General features: G+C 45.0%; 2 protein-coding genes across 5 annotated transcripts in view; one reads left to right on the top strand and one right to left on the bottom strand.

Moving 5' to 3' along the window:
- LOC109517479 (nardilysin-like) overlaps positions 1–13,507 on the bottom strand; it is a 22,596-nt gene extending 9,089 nt beyond the window's left edge. Inside the window, exons 1-17 of one of the 4 annotated variants that reach the window (XM_019872678.1) lie at positions 12,801–13,507; positions 11,935–12,157; positions 11,263–11,344; positions 10,023–10,176; positions 9,205–9,278; positions 9,029–9,124; positions 8,818–8,940; positions 7,244–7,301; positions 6,322–6,395; positions 6,112–6,181; positions 5,000–5,077; positions 3,988–4,108; positions 3,626–3,684; positions 2,754–2,808; positions 2,570–2,674; positions 2,236–2,359; positions 1,271–1,357 (exon numbers count right to left, since the gene is read on the bottom strand). In XM_019872678.1, coding sequence (XP_019728237.1) covers positions 1,271–1,357; positions 2,236–2,359; positions 2,570–2,674; positions 2,754–2,808; positions 3,626–3,684; positions 3,988–4,108; positions 5,000–5,077; positions 6,112–6,181; positions 6,322–6,395; positions 7,244–7,301; positions 8,818–8,940; positions 9,029–9,124; positions 9,205–9,278; positions 10,023–10,176; positions 11,263–11,344; positions 11,935–12,157; positions 12,801–12,976 — 1,759 coding nt within the window. In that variant the 5' untranslated portion in view covers positions 12,977–13,507. Of the gene's footprint in view, positions 1–1,270; positions 1,358–2,235; positions 2,360–2,569; positions 2,675–2,753; positions 2,809–3,625; positions 3,685–3,987; positions 4,109–4,999; positions 5,078–6,111; positions 6,182–6,321; positions 6,396–7,243; positions 7,302–8,817; positions 8,941–9,028; positions 9,125–9,204; positions 9,279–10,022; positions 10,177–11,262; positions 11,387–11,934; positions 12,158–12,800 lie in introns of all 4 variants that reach the window. The other 3 variants (XM_019872679.1, XM_019872677.1, XM_019872676.1) reach the window with 3 other exon arrangements.
- Positions 13,508–22,105: 8,598 nt separating this feature from the next.
- The window catches only part of LOC109517473 (SLIT and NTRK-like protein 3), a 26,777-nt gene continuing 26,259 nt past the window's right edge, over positions 22,106–22,623 (top strand). Inside the window, exon 1 of the mRNA XM_019872667.1 lies at positions 22,106–22,256. The gene's annotated coding sequence lies outside the window, so the exon portion shown is untranslated. The remainder of the gene's footprint in view (positions 22,257–22,623) is intronic.

Here is a 22,623-nt window from a genome sequence, read left to right as displayed (position 1 = left end):
TTAAAAAGAAAAAACAGGCAAATGTAAACCGAGCTTTTTTCATGGAAAAAAAAAAAGTTTTGTTGCTAAAAAAAAAAAAAAAAAAGTTGAAAGACAGAAACATAATGATGCTGGAATTATATCAGAGATAACACAGAGGGGATGAATGCTAATATGCTCTCCGTGTGATTAGCGTGGCGGGCCTCGTCTGAATTGGAGCTTAGCAACAGAATGGATAACACCTTTATTAAAGCCCTGATTATTAACCGGGGAATGTTGAAATGACTGACGGAACACCATTCAACCAGTTACCAATTTCCTAAAATAAATAAATAAATACCCTCGTTGACACCTTTAGCACGTAGCATAGGTTGTCGACAATGGATGCCGTCGCGTTGTGAATCTCTCCCCAAAAAGCATTTCGTCCTTTCAGGCAGCCTCAGTTGAAAGCGGAGCCATTAGAAGATGAGAACACTGCCGTCATAAAGGCAAGACGGAGGTGCTCGGTGCCGCTGCTCAGGCTACACTGCGGCGACAAAACGCTTGTAATAACTAGCCACGGCGGGCCTGGAGATTGGCCTGCTATTTGCCAGCGATGGATTCCTCGTTTTGCCCCAATTGCAAGCCGACGAGCAAACTGCCGCGGGATGTTGAAAAATGCTCCATTCACAAATGCAAAACTGAGATTGTCTACAATGGTGCCTTAAGGTCCGATTTTTTAATCATTCCGTGACCATGCTCGAAACGTCCACGGACGAGTGAATGAAAACGTCAATCATTTTCTAGCCTCTCAAGCTGCTAGCAAGGTTTGAATGTAGCGCGGATGGTCGTTCGTCGATGTGTGCCCTGCGATTGGCTGGCAACCAGTTTCGGGTGTCCCCCGCCTACTGCCCGAAGACAACTGGGATAGGCTCCAGCACACCCTGCAACCCTTGTGAGGAGAAGCGGATCGGAAAATGGATGGATGGATAATGCCAGAATGCTTTCTGTCTCTCCAGTGTCTGGTTGGCCTTTTTGTCACGCTGTGACAAGTTATGAAATGATAATTACAAATGAAATTAGAGGCATAAAATGGGGCCAAGGGAAGGATAACACATTCAAATTACCGTATGTCAAACAGTTTTTGGTTTTTTTTTTTTTTGCAATACTGCAAACATTGACATGTATTATTTTGCTCAACAAGTCCAAAACCCAAACCAAAGTAGTACCAACCAGTATTTTTTTTTTTTTAAATGCACATTCTGTGACTACTGATAAAAGTGAAAATATTGAGTGTGGTCCAGTCACCCACCGATGAACCTGTTCTCCGCAGGAAGGAAAAGCTGGCGACTCAGCTCCAAATTTCCTGTCCAACGCTCCATCCACTCCGGTTGGATGTCTGTGAGCAAGGAAGGCACAAGTGTCAGGCACATTTAACTTGTGCCTCGATGAAATAAGAACGTCCTCTGCGAGCATCACAGGAGGCTAGCCGGGTACATTTTTCAAAAGGAAGATGACGCGATGTGTGTGTGAGAGGCCTTTTGTTTGTAAACACAATATACTGTCATCGAAAGCGACAGAGATAAATGGCTTGAGTGCTTTACGCTGGGGTGAACGTTGCTGCGGGGAAAGAGGATAAGACAATGTATTAAGGTGCCAGCACACAACAAGGTTTTTGTAGTTAACATGAGCTAACAAAATAACGACAACTACATTTTTTGGTTGGCAAAATAATTGCTTAAAAAAAAAAAACCAACGGCATCTTACATTTATAAAACCATCTAATTATCGCAAAAAAAAAAAAAAAAAAGTCCTTTGTTTTCGTCTTTGTTCGTTAATATCATACCTGAGTTGTCGGGGTTCATTTTAAATTTTACTGTATTTCGGTATTGCTGTACGGTACGGCCACACAGAAGGGAGGAACACTTACTTAAGAATTGTACTTTCATTTAAATTATTACAGAATACTTAGTGACCTTTTTTTTAATTGTGCACTTGACAAATACACTATAATTAAAAAAAAAAAAAAAAAACAAAACCACTAAAACTAATACTAAAACTAATAAAATCTAAAACAAAGCAGTCCAGGAAAAAAATAAAAATGAGTAAAAATGACTAAACTAGCTTCAAAAACTAATTTGAACTAACAGATTTTTTTTTAAAAAGGCAGAAGTCAAAACAAAATTAAAACTATCATGAAAAATCTGAAACGATGAAATTCTTGCCACACGCGCGCGTTCCCCGACACACACACACAAACACGAACAACACACTCACCCTCCACGCTGTAGTGTGTTCCAAACCACTTCTCCCTGAGGGGACAACGGCCCTCGTGTTCTGGCGACAACAGCATCAGGTTGGCTTTCTCGGGGGTGAGCAGGGACAGCGCTGCACCAATCACCTGCACACACCCACACACACGCGCATGAAAGCACGGAACACATTTCCTTCTGTCAGTGTTTCTTTATGCAGGAACAATCTCACAGAGGAAGGCGGGAGGGAGTGAGAGGGGGGTGGGGTTGGGGTGCAAGTGCAAAGCTTCCGTCTCACTTTCCACACAAAGCAAAAATGTAAAACAAAAGTAAAGTCCAATGAATTCCAAGCTGGCCACCTCGCGACTGAAGTCAAACATCAGCTGGTCTCCCGTCAGCAAGTCTTCCTTGGGGAAGAGCTGCATGTTCTCACAGATGTCCTCCACGTGTTCGATAGGGTCGCTCTGAAAAGACAGAACAGGGATTACACGGTTGAAAGAATGACGCGGAGCAGGCGGTGCCCGAACGGCGTGGGGCCCCTACCTCCTCCTGATAGCGAAATTCGTTGGCCTCGATCTTCTGAATCTCTTCGTATATCCTGAGCGTGCGACGAGAAAGACAATTAGAGGAGTAAAAATGTGGCATTTTAAATATGGACAAAACACGGGCGAAATGCGTGCTCTTACCACATTTCATTTTTTTCATGTTACATTTCTCAACGCATGTATAAAAGAGCCACTGTCCAATCCAACGACAACTGCTGAACACCAAAGTAATATATGCGACAACTCATTTTGTCCATCCATCCATTTTCTACTGATCTCCGGGGTCGGGTCGCGGGGGCAGCGGCTTTAGCAGGAAAGCCAAGACTTGCCTCTCCCCAGCCACTTCTTCCATCTCTTCAAGGGGAATCCCGAGGCGTTCCCAGGCCAGCTGGGTGACATAGTCTCCCCAGCGTGTCCTGGGTCGTCCCCGGGTCCTCCTGCCGGGGGGACATGCCCGGAAGAACTCACCAGGGAGGTGTCCAGGAGGCATCTTAATCAGATGCCGGAGCCACCTCATCTGGCTCCTCTCGACGTGTAGGAAAAGCGACTCGACTCTGAGCCCCTCCCGGATGACCGAGCGTCTCACCTTATCTTATTTTGTCGATTAAAAAAAACAAAAAAACTCAACTCACAAAAAAATAGATTTCCTATGAGAACAATTTCTGGAGCAAAAACCTCGGTATCAAGTCGCAGCAAAAGTACCTGGCACTAGAAATAACATAGCTAGCTCCACATTTTAGGTACCGTACAAATCTGGCAGGCACGACAATAGTATCCAGAAATATTTGAGAGTTTTGGTGCCCATGTGCAACTATTGCATACTGTAGGAGGTTGAAATATGTTTGTGCGAGCGTGTGCTTCTATTTGTGCCTTTTCTGCGGTCCGAGGATCTGCAGCATCTTGAGGTACTGGAACACCAGGTGGGTCACCTGCAGAAATTGAAATGAAAAACACATCTCTTATTCGGTAATACATATTGGATGGATGTGGATGTAAAGGGTGTCCTCGAGTCCGTGGCGACCCTTCAAGAGCAGTTATTTTCCAATAAGACAGTCCTATAAAAATCAGCTCCTTTGCTGCTTGAGTGCCTGGTTAGCCGGCGTTGCCGTGGCAACTGATAGCACTCGGCGCTTCCCTGAAATAACCCTGTTGTATCTATCAATGAGGCAAATACTGGAGCAGGGCTGGACCAAAATAGAAGAGGTGGGGAGGGAGAATGGGAGATAGGTCACCTGGTAGAAGTTCTGGAAACCTTCGTCGGTGAGCGTGATGGAGATGGAGAAAATGGAGTAGGTGGTGTTTTGATCAAAGCCGCTTTCGCTGTTACCTCCGAACAGATTGACAGCCCAGCACCTGCGATCATCCACGTTGAGCATTGATTAACGGTAATTAAATGCCCTGCCTACTTTGCTGAAAAAGAAAAAAAAAAAAAAATCCAATAGCCACTTGTCCAAATAAGCCACCGTACACTTCAAACGAAATGTCAACGGTTTTTGTGGGGAGAAAAACAACTGCTGTAGTTTTTGACGTGAGGGTTCGTGTGACAACCGAGGTTGAAATCTTTCATAGGCGAGACCATTGGTGAAAAGTTTACTGACTTCAAGTGATGTTCATCTTTTTCATATGGGGAGGAAAACAAAACTTTGTGAGTCTCATTTTTTTTTGCTAATCCCTGTATTTTGATGTGACAGAAAATGAAAATTTCGATCAGCAACTGTGTGCGAATCCGTTTTTTTCCTTCTTCCAGTCTCATAAAAGAACATTCGTTCTCAACTATGGATATGACTGACCGACTGAAAATACAGAGGGGGTGGGAGGGGGGGGGGTGAAAAGGACACGAGGCTTCATTGCCTCCCGGGCCCAAATAACCACTGAGGGGGCACTTTACGCCGCACCCCACTTAACACAGCAAAGCACTCGACTGGCTTTGAGCGCTCTCCAAGTCGTCCGCTGTCGTCATTCATCAAGCGCGGGGAAACAAAGCGTCTGGAACGTTCTATCTGAGCCGCTGAGTGGTGTCGACATGAGGGAGGGTGTTTTTTGGAGGGCTGCTTTGTATTGTGAGATGACTGAGAGAAGCTTTTTTGGTGGGGGGGGGGGGGCATTTAGTAACAAGAGGCTGAGAGGCTCTTGTGGGGAAAAAAAAAACAGCCTGTGTGTGTGTCCCCCAGTAAATTGAAGACCTTTAAATTGGGTTTTATTTGGAGCGCTTTCACATGAGAAAAGCAAAGAGAAACTCCTCACTTCCTCCTGAGCGTTGAGAGGATGCTTCCTGGGCCTTCGTGGCCAATCAGCCACGATATGTAGTGAAGAGGCTTCACTCTGCGAAGGAAAAACATTGTTAGGACGAGAAAATCGAATCCCCTCAAGACAACGAGGTGGGGGCGGTGTTGGATTTGTGTACTGTATTTTATTGATATGACCCTCTTGTTACATTTTGTTCTTTGCTACATCAAAAATGTTCATGTGCTAAACAAAAAAAATGTTTCAGTGTAAAGTCACAAAAATATAGCGGTGCCTTGAGATATATCATCAAAAAGCATGCGGACGCAAATGAAAAATTTGTACCTGTACCACTTACTGTGACTCCATCAAATGCTATATTATTAGTAATTTGTAAAATAAACAACATCTACCTGTGGGTATTAAAATAATATCTGTCTACATATGTTTCGCCACCATTTGTGTTCAAATATCTGTTGAATAAAAGCTTACAAAACGGTGATTATCGACGCTAACTATTAGCATCTCAATGGCATTTTCCATGATACACTATGTTAGCATTAAGTTTGCGGACCGTTCTTAAGACAACTTTGTTCGGTTGTTTTGAATACGCGGCGTGCAATCGTCTATGTTTTATGTTTAGTTTGACAGTAAACTTCAACCGGGAGTGGATTTTAAACAGCTTCATGCCTTTTTAATGAATTGTTTATTTGCCACACTAATGATTATTTTGAAGGGATACAAACACTCAGCGGGGAAAGGCTTTCTAAGTGCCCAGTTCACAGTGGTGATATCTGTGACTGCCTTGGCCAAATTTACATCATCCGCAAGTGGTCTGTTTGCCAGTACGCGTCTCTCGTGCACTGACTTTAAAGTGCATTGTATTGCAGTTTACTGGACGGGGAAATAAGCCGTCTGTGCTCACTCCCACATCGGCGCAAACGCCCCTTTCATCCTGGGCCTGACTACAAAAATGCCAAAAGAAAGAAAAGTCCACCCCTATCCACAGTTATCCACAGCTACACTTTGCCCTAGACTTGCGCTGTTCATGAAAATAGGGCCCTTCTTCTTGCGCATTCTTTGGAGGGTGTACCCTTTGCGTAGTTTGGGACTCACTACTCCAGAACACTCACCTGTAGTGCTTTTCTTGAGGGGGGAGCGCCCAAGTGATATTTAAGGCATGCACCTTCCGAACGGGGATGACTGCAGGCAGGCAACACAAACACAACAGTACAGCAGTGACCTTCAAGTATTCCACGATGACAACAACACACCACCTCTTCGCCTCAGCGGACAGATTTTGAGCATCCTGACGCCAAATATCGACATAAATGATCGTTTACCTCTGTATAGTTTGTTAAAAGATGGCGTGTCAAAGGGATCCAGCATGTTGGAGAAGTCTGGCTTGGCAAGGCCGCTGCCGACATGAACGCGCAAGATCACAAGAAAAAGCCATTTAAATAAATAAATACATTCAACCATAAAAGTGCTAGTAAAGTGAAAATCAAAATGTCTTGGGAGAAGAGTGCTATTAAGGTCTCACACCATCAAATTCCAACCAAAAAACTATTGATTTTTTTTTTTTAATGTATTTATAATGGGCCAATTAGAAACGGATTTTTGCTATTCGTGGGCCACGGTGTTTCTTATTCCGACTATTTGTTCAATCGAGCAAGGTAAATTATATGCAATTAAATTGTATTATTTTACTGAATTAATCGAAAATGTGGAAAAAAAAGCATCTGCTGTTGTTTCATGTAAATACAAATTTTGATCTCTTCTGTAAAAAAAGACCTGTGGCTAAAAACACAAAGTGGCCAAGAAATGGACACGTTTGTTTTTATGGCTAAATTTAGCTGTTGCGGCTTTTATTTAGGTGACTTTATCATTCGGAGATTACAGTATTCTATTTTAGTTCAAAAAAAAACAACAAAAAAAAAAAAACACAACAATAATCGGATAACTTTGATTAAAAATGACCTAAAAATGACCACCGTACATTTAGATAAAAGTTGTAAATGTCATTAATTGGCACCGTTTCCTTTATCTGACGATGTTAGTCAAAAAATTAAGAATGATTCCTTTGGAAAAGGCTTTTTTTTTTTTTTTTAAATATTGGATCTTTCGCTGTCGGAGAGTAAACGCGGGGAAATTCTTGGCATCTGCTTGAACTCAAGTCAACTTAAACGAGTCAATGAATTTTGCCGTGGGCGGTGAAATGAGAGTGCGGAGGTCATCTCCGGTGTGAAGAAGAGCAACACTCACTTGTTGGGCACCTGGCTGAAGATCTCGCGCACCCACATCTCCAGGGTGTCCAGCTTCTCTGCGGGCGCACAATCACAAGTGTGTCAGTCAGTCACAACATCAGCGATCACGATCATCCTCATGATTTACGACATCCAGGTATGGATTTGCTTGGCGTTAACTACGCTGCTGTTCTCAGCTCTTCTGTCAAATTGTGGTGTCTTTTTGGCTGGCGCAAAAATCGCTGCGGAGCGACGCATGGCAGCTTTGGCAGATTTCAAGCGATTTTGTGGGGAATTTTCCAAACGTTATCGACCAAAAACGGCAAGTCGCTAAATAGAACTGAGTGGAGGAGTTTCATTTCGTCAGAACGTAGCCTTGCCTAAATTGCTTTGCCGCCATCTTGTGGCATCAAGGGAAAATTACAAACCTTTTTGGGTGGGCATCAATTACATGTGGATTTTTTTAAATTACTTTCGCTAGATCGCATGACACAGCGACGCCAGTGTGAGAGAGTTGTGTGCTGCTTTGGGTCACAAAAGGTTCCATTTCCTGTTCTGTGGTCAATATTTGCTCAAATCCAGTGAGATTATAAAAAGACAATTCTGCAAAGACCATGATTTGCGATTTTCAAATTTTTTTTTTTTTGGTCACAAATGTCAACACGAGTCAGCCTGGGACGCCTCCGCAGCTGTTAATGAGCCGCCTGATATTTCCTGCGAGAACGCGCCAAGACCCGACGATGACATCACCGGGATGAAGGCGGCGACCCGAGGCGAGCTGCGAATAATTAGCCGAGCTCGGCCGTCGACGGACACGTGGAGCGGCTCCTCATTAGAGCTTTGCGGCTTCATTAGCAGTCAATTAAATCACCGGATTGCTCGTTAAAGAGTTCTGTCAATCTGCCCACAAGCAGGTTGTTGACTGATGCCGCATGTGGATCACTGCAGAGCTGAACTTTCATCGTACAAAACGGCTTTGGTCACGATCTGACCTTGCGAAACTGCACTACTAGATTTTAGTGGCAAAAAACCCGAATTGTTTCACTTCAAAATACTGCATATTGAGATACATGCCGCTTGTGTTTTTTTTTTTTTTTCTGTGAAAGCTAAAACTCAAGACTCATTTTTCCCGCAACGCTTTGAAAACCGCTCTGTGATGTCACAAGATGGTGCCAAAAGCCCGGTCTATTTACCTTGTGTGGTTTAGGTCAGAGGTCACCAACCTCTGAAGCTGAAGAGCTAAAACTTGGGTATGGATTAATGGCGGTCACAATCAAATTGTTTTAGAATCAATAATCCATCCATCCATTTTTTGACCCGCTTTATCCTCACAAGGGTCGCGGGGCGTGCTGGGGACTATCCCAGCTGTCTTCGGGCAGTAGGCGGGGGACACCCTGAACCGGTTGCCAGCCAACCGCACGGCACACAGAGACGAACAGAGACGAACAACCATCCGCGCTTAAAGTTGCTCATTAGCGTTTCGAGCTAGAATTGTTTGTGTCGACCGATTCCACCGATGACGCCACCTTCGACCGCGGATTGCGCTAGGCTTGTGCTGGGGGCTTGAGCCCAATCAAGAAAGATCCTACTGACCTCTGGACTGGACAGCCAGGGTCATGTAATGTGCAGAGTAGTGTCTTTCCCAGAAGGCGCGTAGTCGGTTGTAGACGCTGATCTTCTTCTTCTTGGGCTCTTGCTTCAGAGTCTGCGCGTTCCCTGGCGACCGATCACATCACTCAAAATCAACAAATTGTCCCGCCCTTGGAACAAGGAAAACATGGCGAGCCTCCTCCGCTGAACTCACCCCAGCAGAATTTGCCCATGGGGTGTCCCGGTTTGGCCAAACTGCCAAACAGCATCTCCTTCCTGTGCGAATCAGACGGTTTGGCCAGCTGGTATTCTGACGGGCGGCAGAGGGAAAGGCTCAGGAAAGACAACGGGCGGTTTTCGGGATTGGAATCCGAAAACGAGCGGACTCACCGCTGTCGACGGCCTCCACTTCCCTGTCGATAGCCTCTCGGATCATCAGGGGGCAGATGAAGAACTGAGCCCACCTAAAATAGAGGGCAAAGAGAAGAATGATTTAGCCTCTTTCATAGAGAGATCTCACAAAAATGCCGGATCAGACCTGCTCTCCCGCTACCCGTTTAGGCAGCGTCGAGCGAAAATGAAATCCAATTGGAGCTACGTTACATTAGATTGCTCAAATCCCGCGAGATCGAAAAGTCTTTCCTCGTTTCAATGCAAAATAAATGCAACAACCTTTGCTCTCTGCTGCAACCCATTTAGGCAGCCCCCACCAGATCACTGCCACAAAAGAGTCCCAGGACGGCCATGTTGAAGTCATTACTTCAAATCAACAACTCTTACATCATTCGTAATGCCGTACTCACTTTGTAAACTTTTGTTCTCTCTTGCAACCCGTTTAGGGAGCCCCCCCAACAGATTAGTTGCCACAAAATAAAATCTTTTTGTGGCAATGTTGCATTCGATCAAACTCCTCGATCATTTAAATGTAAAAGTAACGCCGGGCTAACTGTGCAGTGTTCCTTTCTACTGCCGTCGGCGCAATAATTATGTCCGTTGCGTCAGATCGATCAAATCCCGGCGGTTCCACAACTTTCTTAATCAGGCCCGTAGCTAAACAGCAGCGTTGACTGCATCCCGTTGATGTAGAAAGGGCAGGCGGGAGTGTTTTTAATCGCCCCGGTCGCACCGTTTGGCCGCTTAAAATGTGATCCCCGCTCGGCTCCGCTGTTCCCCCGCACACCACAAAAGCACCTCTGATCCGCTCTCACCTGTCGAGTGCCTCTTTGAAGCTTTTCCTCTGCACGTCAAACTGGAAGACGGTCCTCTCGCAATCGGTGGAGGCGTTGTCGCTGCCGCCGTGCTTCTTGAGGAAGGCATCAAAGCCGTTTTCCGAGGGGTACTTCTCACTGCCCATGAAAACCACTGGCGCGGTGTGCGGACAGAGCACATAAGCCGCCATTTCCAAAAATGTCAAAGATAAGCCACCGCCTATCAATGGCTTCACCTTATAAGAATGGCGTCGATGTTGGCATTTTAGAACTGCCGGGCAGTGTTTCGCAACCGGGGGTGTACGGAACATTGAATAATTTTTTTTTCACAGATAAGTAACCCGTGGCACAGACGCACACCTCAAGTTTTGTGGTTTTTCTGAATTTTTTTCTTCTTTAGAAAATGCTTTGTTTGAGTTTTTGTGAGCTTTAGTATTAGTTTTAGTTTTTTAAAATTAAGTATGTGGTAAATTTGTCGAGAGCAAGACAAAAAAAAAAAAAGGTCACTGAGCACTCAGAAAGTCAAATACAACTTTCAATTTTTCTTTTGTATGGATGGAAAGCAATACAGAAATAAATACATTTAAGGGCGCTCCATTTATTTTTTTTCTTAAATGTGATAACAGAGGCAGATTTATGCTTTATTTTGATATATATTTTTAAGAATGACATCATTTATTTTCCAGCCAACATCTACATTTTTATTAATGTTTGAGATAAAAAAAAAAAGGCCATTCCTATGAATTGATTGAAATTAAGCAACCAAAAAAAATTTTTTTTATTGGTTAATCGCTTGTATAGAGGATTATCAACACGTAGAAGTGAGGGGAGTACTCCTGGTAAGACGAAAGCGTTTTGAGGAGCACTGCTGTCGGGGAAGCCGAATTTTCTTTGCAATTTCCTTTTCAAACTTGGATTTGGAAGCGATAAGGGCACGCGTGTTAGGTTGCAGATTTGAATAACAACGGCAAGTGGGGGAAAGGGGTCCAACCAAGTTACTGCAGTGTCAAAGTAACTTCCCGGGGACGTTCAACACGGGTGACCGTGCCCCTTTCTGGTCTCTCTTTTAACTCGTCCAACTTGAAGGTACAAACATGTATGAGAGGTTGTCGCACACAAAATGTAATCGGTGATGGGTGAGCATGTAAAAGACTCCAATGAATTAACCTTTCAGAGCTAGTTCAACGCACGTGCGCACACACACACGATCCGTGTCCATCCTTTCACTGTAATTACTCACTGTGTTCCAGAAAGTGGGCAAGGCCGGGGAGGTCGCTGGGGTCACTGAAGCTGCCCACTCCGATACACAAGGCGGCTGCAGACTGACACACACACACATGCACGCACGCACGTGCGTGTACACGCTCACACACACACAAACACACACACGCGCACAGGCACACACAAAACGAGCACAAGTAGAGTTTGCATCACATGTGGCAATTTTAGCCATCAGGGAACACGCACGCACGCACGCACGCACACACACACACACACACGCACACGCACACATTTATATATCTATTTATCTATCTCCATCCATCTATCCATTTCCCGATGCATGTTTTTGGAATGTGGGAGGAAACCGGAGTACCCGGAGAAAACCCACGCGGGCACGGGGAGAACATGCAAACTCCACACAGGGAGGCCGGAGCCGGGATCGAACCAACTTTATGAGCGAGAATGTTTTTCCGATCTTAGTTACAGTTATTTTGGGAAGTTTTCGTTCATGATCATAACCTCGGTGTGTGTTGCTGAGCCAGTTTCAGATAAGCTGCTCAACACCAGGGATTCCCAGACTGCGGCGCTTGCATTGATCGCCCTTCAGTGGGGGTGTTGACCAGTTCAAAAGTGTAACGGTGGGCTACAAAATATTTTTAACTCCAAATGGACACCATCACCGAGCGTGTACCTGCTTCTCTGCATTTCCTCTCTTCTTCCTCCCCTCCCGGTCATCATCTTTGTCGCCACCCTCATCCGACTCCGCCATCGTTTCTTCGCTCGAGTCATCTTCCTCCTCTTCGCCACCTTCTTCTTCTTCCTCCTCCTCCTCTTCCTCGTTGTCTTTGGACACGGCCGGGCTGCTGTAGTCCGAGATGAGCAGAGCGCGCAGCCCGTTGGCCAGCACAATGTACCTGCAGAGTGAAAAGGCAAATAATGGTATTCACTGTGCCTCAATTAGAGCAACAGGTTCGCCTTGTATTTAAAGAAATAAATTATTGGCCCACTTTTTAGCTCTGGAGGGGAAAAAAAATACCGGCAGGGGAGTCACTCGGTGGTAACAAGTAAAAAATTACAGGAGGTCCTTGCTTTAGAACAGCACCAACATACAACATTTCATGGTTCCAGACATTCACACGTCACTATCTCGCAGAATATTTCTAAAAGCCAGAGCTAATGCTAATTTTTTATGTGCTTAATCGAGTATGAAATGTGTGAAAGTGGGGCGTGACGATACATACGGAGACAAAGACAATAATTTCGACTGTTCAAACATAAAATGAAATCAAGGAGCAACACCGATTTCTGAGGGGGCTATGGCTCTCTCTCGTCCCTGTGTCGCGCTGTCCCTGGTTGAGAGTTAGCTGGCAGGTCCTGCTGCAGCTGACTGGATGAGAGGTAGGGTACAGCCTGGACTGGTCGCCAGCCAGTCACAGGGCACAAACAGACAAACTGTCGCTCAATCTCGCATTTAAACGTCAGGACAGTGAATCCAACATGCATGTTTTGGGAAATGTGGGAGGAAAGCACAGCCGGTGTAACACGAGTGTATTTTACCTGTACTGTTTGGGATCATTTGGAGATTTGATGATGTCCTCGTCTCCTTGGTTGTCCTGTCCGGTGTCCCCCTCGTCATCTCGGAGTCCTTCTGGATCCCCAGCCGAGGCCCCCATTTGGGGCCGCGGGGAGTCCGACACCGGCGGGGCGTTTCTCGATTTGCCAGTCTGGGGCATGGCGAGGACTTTCCGTTGTTGTTGTTGTTGTTTGACGGTCACCGCCGTGAACAGCCGAAAGCGAGCGGCGAGTGTAGACAAGCGGGCAGCTCGCTGTCGCCGGTAACGTCCTCCTGCCCGTCCACGCAGCGTGTCAGCCAGCAGGCAGCGATGATGGGGAGTGCGTGTGGCACAAACGACACGGAAGAGAAAAGCATGCCGAGGCCACACACACACACACTGACATACACACTAAACCAGACAGGCAGGCGGCAGCCCCACAATGCGTCTATTCACACACGCGCTCTCTGGCGCTTTCGCCTATTCAGCTGAATGTCAGCTAAAAAAAAAAAAAAGTGACCCGGCGTCTCTCTAGTTTACAAGTCGCACACAACACAACACGCGAGGTCGTCGAAAAAAAAATCGTCAACTGCGAACATCGACACGTTACACAACTCAATGACGAAGACAAAAAAAAGTCATGTTTGCTTTGAAAGTTTGAATTCAACTGGCTGCTCTTTTTCATTTTAAAGGAAAAGTTTCAAGCAAAGACCACATTCCCCATGAGCTTACTTGTTTCCTGTGCGGCACCGCCCCCCCACCTGAGTATGGGACAAGCGGTGCTGTGATAGGCTGACAAGTTTCATGGAATCACTTGTAGCGCTCCACGATTGGCTGAAATATCCATCGTGAGGGCTTATCCCGCCTCACAACCCGGAACTGTCGCATTGTCGAAGCCGGTATGTTGAGGACAAGACGAGGCAAAATAGCGGTATAGTTTATGTTAAACACACAAGCTACGTTGACATTCTTAAAAGTATATTTCACAAACATTCACAAACAAAAAAATGATGAACTTTTAAAAGCAAAGTAGTAAATGACTAAAATTACTCAAAGAATTTTACAGTGCAAGAGCAAGATTTTAGAATTTAAGATAAATCAATCATAAATCGGTTAAAAATGACATACATTCAACTATTGTTGACACAGTCACACACATGACAAGGATTCATGTCCTTGGAACTTTATTAATGATATGCAAAAAATATATATATTTGATACAACGCAAAACAAATAATGTGCCCTGCGACTGACTGGCAGGGCAAAAATTGGAACGGCTTGCTCATGGATGCACATGCTGAGCTTGATTCGTGAACGAAGCCCAAAAGGGTCCTTCTTAAATCCCGCAATGTGAGGCATTCAAACTCCCTATTCTAGATGGCAAAAATCAACTTTTGCGCCACGCTTGCCCCTGCGCTACATGATCATGAAGAGGCCCAGCGTTGACATTTGTCCAGCGGCCTTCTACCCCCTCCTCCCTCTGCGCAGCGCGTTGGCATTTAAGCCCTCCTCTGTGCCAATATGTCCTCCCTCTCACTCACTCACTCACTCACTCACACTCCCTTCCCCATGTCTGTCTCTCTGTCTGTCTGTCTGAATCCAATCACATGTGCCCCTGGGCCTCTATGTCGGCTGAACGAGGTGATAAACGCTGCAACCATGACAACTGGCGAGCCACACGCACACACGCATGCGCGCGCACACACACACACACACACACACACACAACCGCGCATTGTTAATTCACCACGTCCGGCTTTCACCTGAGCTTCCAATATAATACCGCGCGCGAGCGGCCGCACTGCTTCACAAAAATAACCCTGAATAAGCATTTAGTGAAAACCAAGCGACGCGCGGTTTGTCAACGACTTCCACGTCTCCCAGCAGGCATTTTCCCAGTCGTTACATAAATAGCGCAAGTATTAAGGGTATTTATTTCCTTTAGGAATGCAAACGTTACGGAGGAGTGGGAGTGCTGATGTGAAGGCGAAATTTTTGACCGTATGTCCGTTGGAACGTATTTGCGAGGACATTTAAACATATTTGCAAAGACGTTGAAACGTGCTTGTAGGCTAAATGCTTGAAACATGTTTCCCATAATGCCATGGCGTATTGGGTTGGTGGATTGACCGTATCCAAATCAAACAATCAAGTAAAACGTATCGATTGATCCAAATTATAATCGATAGAGTATTGTCATTGATTGGAGCGGATATTAATATCTTGGCCCAGTCCCGTTTCCCAAATTATTTTCTTGATATCATTTGAAACGCGTCAAAAATCAACAGGTGCACCTTTGACTGCCAAGCAACGTACTTTTGCCTCAAACGTCAAGTGTTTTCCCAATCTTATTTTTCCTATCCACATGATGCTCTCTTAGCCGTCATCACACTAGCATTTTCCGCTTCTGCGAGCCTCTCCGTGACCAAAATTGAAGTTCACCTCGGGCAACTCAAGAGGGAGGGTGTGTGTGTGTGTGTGTGTGTGTGTGTGTGTGTGTGTGTGTGTGTTGGGGGGGGCAATGTAAAACTCAGCCAGCTGAATCATTGTAAGGCGTCATGAATGGCTCCCCCCCGCCCCCCCTTGGTCCTTGACTCACTGGAAGTCCACCGTCGTTCCTGAACATTCCGAAGGTGGTTCCCATGGCAACTGATTTGAATTGTAATTAATACAGGAAGGTGATTAATCACCTCACGCTCGGGTCATGCGCGGGAGTTACGGCGGTTGGTGTGTGCCAGCATGTGAATCAGCGTACTTCAACGTGTGTGCGTCCCGTGTGGTTTGTCCTTGCCCGCGGTGAGTGTGCGTGAATCAGAGGTGAGTCCTCTAAAGCGCACCGCGAACATGTTATGAGCACAAGTACCTGCCCCCCCCCCACACCCTCACCCACCTCTGATAACTGATGTCCTCCGTTCTGCAAGTTTTCCCCCGTATGGTTCGGATGTCAAACGTGAAATATTCAATGAGAGTTTCAATAATAGGCTTAAAAGACAACAAATCTTTTGATGGAGGTATTGTACCAAAGTCGACATTTTGGTATCATGACAACACAAGCATCATCCATAAAAATAACGCTACGCTGCTGTAAACTCGTATATAAAGCTCTGCGGCAATTTAAAAAGCAACAACGTCCACTCCAGATGTCAGTGTGAAGCGTTCCCTTTCTCAAAACAAAAAAAGTATTTGATGCGCTCAAAGCGGCCGCTTGTGTCATGAAGGTATCTGATGGCGCCTGATAGCCATCTTCTTTCAGTTCCTCTCCGTTTGTTTTCCTCATTTAAGGAAGCCTCTCCTTCACGGTCATTGTTGCTCTGTGAGGTAGATCAGTGAGTCACAGCCTTTAGAGAGGCAAGGCACAGCGCACGACCAAACAAAATGTCACAAAAAAAGTATGCGCAGTGGCACCGTTTGACAATCCGTGAAGCGATGGCTATTTGAACACAAATGGCGGAGCAACGTATGACACATACACGCGGGCATATATTCTTTATCCTCTGTGCAAAATGATTGCTATCACAGCATCCGAATGCGTCATTTGCATGACTATATTATACTGCCAGCGGATGACATTCACTTTTTTTTTTCAACAAAACGAGGATGCGCCGGAATATTTCCCGTTTCGTTCTTTCACATTTACATTGTCCACAAACAGTCCACCAGGGGGTAGGATGAGCACAAAACAAAATTAACATTGACCGATCAATTCGGCTTTGGGGCCCTGTGTGTGCATACGTGTGTTTGCACACGCAGGCGCACATGATCGCAACGACTGAGAAGTCATCATTTGTCATACCATCCACAGTCATGGTTTCATGAAATAAAATGCACACGTATCCAGAAACCTTGCTCAAAACATTCATAATACGAGCAGCAGATAGAATTGTGGAGAATGAAGAGATTTTTGTGTCACTGTGCTTTTTTTTTTGGGAATAATTGGGTCGTCTATGAAAACAACATTCCTAGAAAATCACAATGTTCCTTCACTGGTGAGCTATATCTGGAAGAGGCCCGCGGGGCTACTCATGTGGACCTTGGAGAGTCCCTGGTGCCCGTGAGCATCGCGTCTGTGACTCCTGATGAAGGAAGCTCCCTCTACCGGCTGTGGAAAGATGCGACGATCTTTATTTATGCACATCGGCCGCAGCATGCCATTGACAAACGTGTCTAAATGCATTTTTTTGTTGTTGTTGTTGTTGTTGTTCATAGCTGCACATGCATGCCCGGCAGCCAGCTGGTCCGGCCTCCTTCCCTCCATCGCAGGCATTAAGTGGCCTTGTGGGGAAGCCGCGATACGGCCTAATGCACCTGAGAGCCCCTGAAATCTATAACCATCGTCTACAGCTTCCTGATATTACTGGAAGCGTCTGTGTTGTGCCGTCTGATTGGAATCTCCGGGGACAGCGTTCCCTCGCACCGCCGCAGGGGCGATCGAGAGAGAGAGAGAGAGAGAAAGAGAGAGAGAGAGAGAGAGAGAGAGAGAGAGAGAGAGAGAGATGGAGGCAGATGCACCTCCGCCGTTTCCTTCAAGGTGATTCACCTTCACGCACGCGCCCCAAAATCGATGTGAAATTGAACTGAAAATTGAACTTTGAGCGCAGTAATGTGGAAGACATGTCGTTATTAAATCTTTTCCTGAGGCTCGCCGATATGCAAAAAGGGCCTCGCCGGGTGGGGTTGGGGTGGGGGGGGGGGGCGGAGAAGATGACACGCATCAATGCGTCGTCATAATTGTCCACGATGCCATGGCCTGGATATCATTTTAAAGGCTTCAAATGTCATTCCAAAATGATTTGTTGTCATGTGCAACTGTTAGGAGAGGCCCTCGCTCTTATTACTTACTAATGCGAATGTCATTTGTCACGCAAGTCTCAAAATGTGGCACGTATCAACGAAGAAAAATCTTATTGCCTTGTTATTGGGGTGAATCCGATCCGCAATGAAGTTGTTGTTTGTTTGTTTGTTTGGTTCCTTTCGAAATTAGTTGTATCTATTTGGGGTGTACAGGTATTGTATTCATCGCAGCGGGAGCGGATGAATTATAACTGCGGTGAATCACATTTGTACTAAGCGCTAAGTTTATAATTTCGGTAAATCGTATCGTCATTGTCGAGAATCGTGTCATTTGCATCATGACCGGAGCAAATCACGCCAGGTTTGGAGCGAATTGAATAACAGCTAGAATGGAATGTCGTAATTGGAATGAATAACTTCATTATTGGAATAAAATCAAATTGCGTTTGGAACAAAGCGTATTGGATTCCGAGTGAATTGTGTCAAAACTCGAGTGAATCCAATTCTATTTGGAAGTGAATCGGTTTGCACTTGGAGTGAATTGTGTCGTGGTTGAAGTGACTCGTACCATGAATGGAGTGAACCGTCTTGTGTTTGGAGTGAATTGTATTGTAAGTGGAATGAGTCGTCATCGGAATCGAGTATTTGAAGTCAATGGTGTCACAGTTGTAATGAATTATGTCACAATTGGAGTGATTGCATCTGGCAGGAACTGTGTCAAAACTGTGTCGTATTTGTCACTAACCACATGAATCGTTTCCTAATTGGAATGAATTGATTTGTATTTGGTTGGGATGTTCGATATCACCTTTTTTTTCCAGACCGATACCAGTATTCACTCTTTGAATACTCACCGATACCGAGTGGCGATACCTGGCAGTACTTTTGATATATAACATTTCACATTCACGCCACGAAAAAAATTCCAAACACTCCTTTCTTCTTCCTTTCTGAATCAGATGACAATTCACCGATGTGTCAAAATGCCGTAGTGTAGCGCCAACTACTGCTGAGGCGGACTTACGCCATGTCGGATTTTGATTGCCGTTAGTATCGGTGGCTGGTATCGACAGGCTCCACGAGTGCCGATACCTTAAAAATAAGGCTGGTTTTAGCACCGGTAGGATACTTGGCATCGGCATTCGCCCATCCGTCAGATTTGGATTGAATCATGTCATAATGAGAAGAAATCGTATTTACTTGGAGTGAATTATGTCGCTGGAATGAACTGTATCATAAGTGGAGTAAAATGTGTTGTATTTGGAGTGAAGAGTATCGCAACTGGAATCAATCATCTTATGTTTGGAGCGAAATCATGTCATGGATTGACTCAATCGTATTGGAGTGAATCGGTAAGTAGTCTTACACATTTGAATGCCGTATAAAACACTGGAAATGGTTTGTGACTTGCATTTGGAGCGAATGATATCGTATTTGGATTGTATCGGGCTGCACTGCAAATGGAGCGAATTGTACGATCCGGTGAAAATAAAAGGAGTGAATCGTATCATCCCACGAATGGCGAACGTATCGATATCGTACGGGCGATGTAGCGGGCGCTAAGCATTTCATGGGTCTCGGAACATGGACGAGTCCACTTCCTTCAATGTACATGGTGCACTAGCATTCCCCTAAAGGGCTAATTATTGACTCCGAGGTTTGTTCTCAAGCTCCAAAAGGGAGACGCGGCAAACAAAATAAAAGAGTACAGAAGGACGAAGTCCCTTAAGGTGCCAAAGTTAATGGTGCTAATAATTGGACTCTGAGGTAAACAGTTGATTTGCAGCCACGGCACATGGCCGTCGCTCTTTCCTGTGCCAATCAAAAAAAAAAAAAGAATCCAAAATGACCTTAAGATGTTAACCGTTAATCAGCATCCCAGGATACTGTGCATTTTTGTCACGAGCCACCAGTGGTAATTGTGTCCCGCTTTCCCGTCTGCTCGTTTTTATGCGTTTGTTGTCGCTCTTCTTTTATGCTGATGTCTGTGGCTACTTTGCATTCCGGGCCTGCTCTTGTAAAGCATTTGGTGGCCATTACCTGGGAAAAGTGGGCTATAAATAATCGCTACTTGGGGCTTTTTTTTTTGGGGGGGGGGGGGTTCCTTTGCTCAAAAAGCCCAGGTATATGGTCCCAAAGTGTCAACAATACAAGATCAGGAACGTGGCTTCCAAGTAGGTTACTGAATTTAATCCAAATAGATCACCATGAGGAAGAATGCAATTATAAAATCGCAAAAGCTGCAATTTTGAAAAAAACAAAACAAATAAACAAAAAAAAAACTGCTGCTTCATTTTGGTCAGTCGGTAGGCTTCAATTTTTTTTTTAATCATATCTATATTTAGCAAGGCACAATATTACTTTTCTTTTCTTTGAAGTTCTAATTTTGAAGAGCAATTTTTTTGCCGGTTAATTCCCGTGGACCTGAAGCAGCGGTTTTATTAAACAATAAGAATACAACAAACAAACAATTGTTACTCTTATTTTATAAAATCAAAAGTTTTTATTTCTTAAATTAAAGTCACAGCAAACTGGTGTGACACACCTATCAAGAAGCAAAGCTAAATTGATTCAAATTTTTTAAAAAATTAATAAATAAATAATGACGATAAGGTCTACTTTAATGTCATCTGAGAACATTTATTGTGCAGGCCTCAAAAGTCAAAATCAAAACTCAAGACTCGATTGTGAAAAACAACAAATTATACTGATATTGTAAATATTTGACACCACTTTGATACTTAAACATTTTGAAGGTTATTGGCCACTCCTCCTAGCTGATGTACAGCATAGCGTAACCGGTTCTGTTTAGCGACTAGATTTTCTTTCCGGAGTCCAGAAACTTATTCATTTGCTTGCTATTTTGTTATTCATCGTTGGATATTCTCCACTTCAACACGGTTCCAGCCAAACGTCTGTGAAAAGTGGACTCGATCATGCTCAGCATTTCATTACAGTGTTAATCGCACAAACCATGTCAATCTCAGGTTAGCTTAGTAATTAGCATGGCTTCTCCGTCTTTCCTAGTCATCCCTTTGTGAACATGATACTTGTCAGGTGTCGCTTTTTTGACACCATGGGGGTGATGATTCATGACTCAGGAGCAGGATGTGTTTAGCCACACTAGTCGCCAGCGAAGCTTGTTGCTAGCTAGCTAGCTAGTTGTGGCGTAAAACTTCAAAATAAATGGGTTTGAATGAGGCTCAAGAGGCAACATTTTTTTAACTCGCAACCTGTGATGCGAAAACCAATTATTATATATACTGTATTACGTATATGGACCTTGCTTGGACATTTTGCAAAACCGTATTGATCTCTACGCTGGCACCTTCTCCAGGACCAGAAAGGAAACAGTCATGTTCCCAAGTTGCCAATGCCGTGGGGAGCGGCGACAAAAGAAGCCCTAGCAGAGTGTGAAGGAATAATCAAAGTGTCCTTGATGACGAGCCAGTCCGTGAAGAAGCCTGCTAGTCACTAGCGAAACCGGCGACGCGCGGGGAGCTAATTTACGTGTCGTGGCATCTGTTGCTCCCACTTCCTCCTCCTCTTCACGCCGTGACAGGTGTTTAGCTCCTCGTGAACTTCTGAGGCCTCGATGTGATTTCCTCTCATAAAAGTCAATTCGTTTAAAAAAAAAAAAAAAGCCTGACGCGTGTCTGCCGGTGTGCCGGAAAGCCAGATGGCGAGAGTCGCCATGGCAACGCGCACGGTTGGCGCTTAAAGGCACGGGGCTGAGATGCTGAAACAAAAATGAGATGATGAATTATTTTTTTTGCTCAGCCAAAAACAGTCTTGGGAGTAAATTTAGTTTGTCAAAAGTTGAAGATCCGACTGCAAAGTTGGGCAGGAGTTCGGTTGGGCTCGGGCTGTCACTATGGAATATTTTTTGAATTCAGAGAATTTCATTTGGCATCAAAGGGTGTTACAAATTTGAAAAAAAAATAAAAAATCACGATTACTGTTTCTGAAACGATTACTCAATGATTTTTATCATTTTAGTATATTCATGTATATGTATATATTAGGGGTGTGAATTTCTCAAATCAATTCGAGATGTATTTTGATAAATGGGGTGCAGAAAGTGGAATGATTCGATTCGGTTTGGTTCAATCACAACCGATTTTTCGATTAAAATTGTTGTTTGTTGATTTTTTTTTTCTTTTTTTGTTCTACTCCTATGACAACGTATTGTATCGTCTACACGGGCTATTTTCGTTTTTTTTCCTTTGGACCATTTCCTGACTCTCTTTGATTGCTTTGCTTTCTCTTGTTTCGTCATCGAGCCAGCCGCACGACGTTTCGGCTCCCCGTCGCGCCGGCTCCCCGCCGTTCAGGCTGTCCGATGCCGCAGCTCCCCGAGGCTGCGCTGTGGAGAAGCCGACCCCGCATCCTAAAGCTTCCTCCCTCCCAAACCTGCCTCTCGCCCTCTCTATCCTCTTCCTCATTGCAGTCTTCTCACGTTGCCCACCCCCCGATCCTCCTCCTCCTACTCCTCCTCCTCCTCATCATCATCCTCCCTGCCTCCCTCATCCGCCTCCACAGGAGAGAGAGAGAGCGAGAGAGGAGAGGAGGCATGCAGGAGAGTGCGGCTGAACGTGAACGACATGTCGACAGTCAGCCTGTAAAAGTCTTCTCCCGGTCGTTCCCTGATTCTTTGGCGGAGGACTGAGTGAGTATTTTACGCTTCCTTTTTTTTTTTCTAAGCCACCGTGAATGCTTTTGTGTGTGTGTGTGTGTGTGTGTGTGTGTGTGTGTTGCATGAACGTGCGAGACAACGTGGGGGGGACGGGGGATGGAGGGGGGGTGCAGGGCTTTGGACGGCGAAGGATTTCCATCGGTCGCCGTGTGTTAATGGGCTCTCCTAATGACTTGGCTGTTTAATTGGTCATGCCGTTGCATACTGTATGTTGGCTAACTGATTTTTTTTTTCCTTTGGAATGTTGGATGATAAAAGAGATAACACCCTCATTCCGCCTCTTCTCCCCTCTCAATGCCATTGATTAGGGATGGCGAGTGGGGGTGAGGGGGTGGGGGTG

This window comes from Hippocampus comes, unplaced genomic scaffold (assembly GCF_001891065.2).
Source record: "Hippocampus comes isolate QL1 unplaced genomic scaffold, H_comes_QL1_v1.1 scaffold92, whole genome shotgun sequence".
NCBI lineage: Eukaryota > Metazoa > Chordata > Actinopteri > Syngnathiformes > Syngnathidae > Hippocampus > Hippocampus comes.
This window is presented reverse-complemented; position numbering and strand designations above follow the sequence as displayed.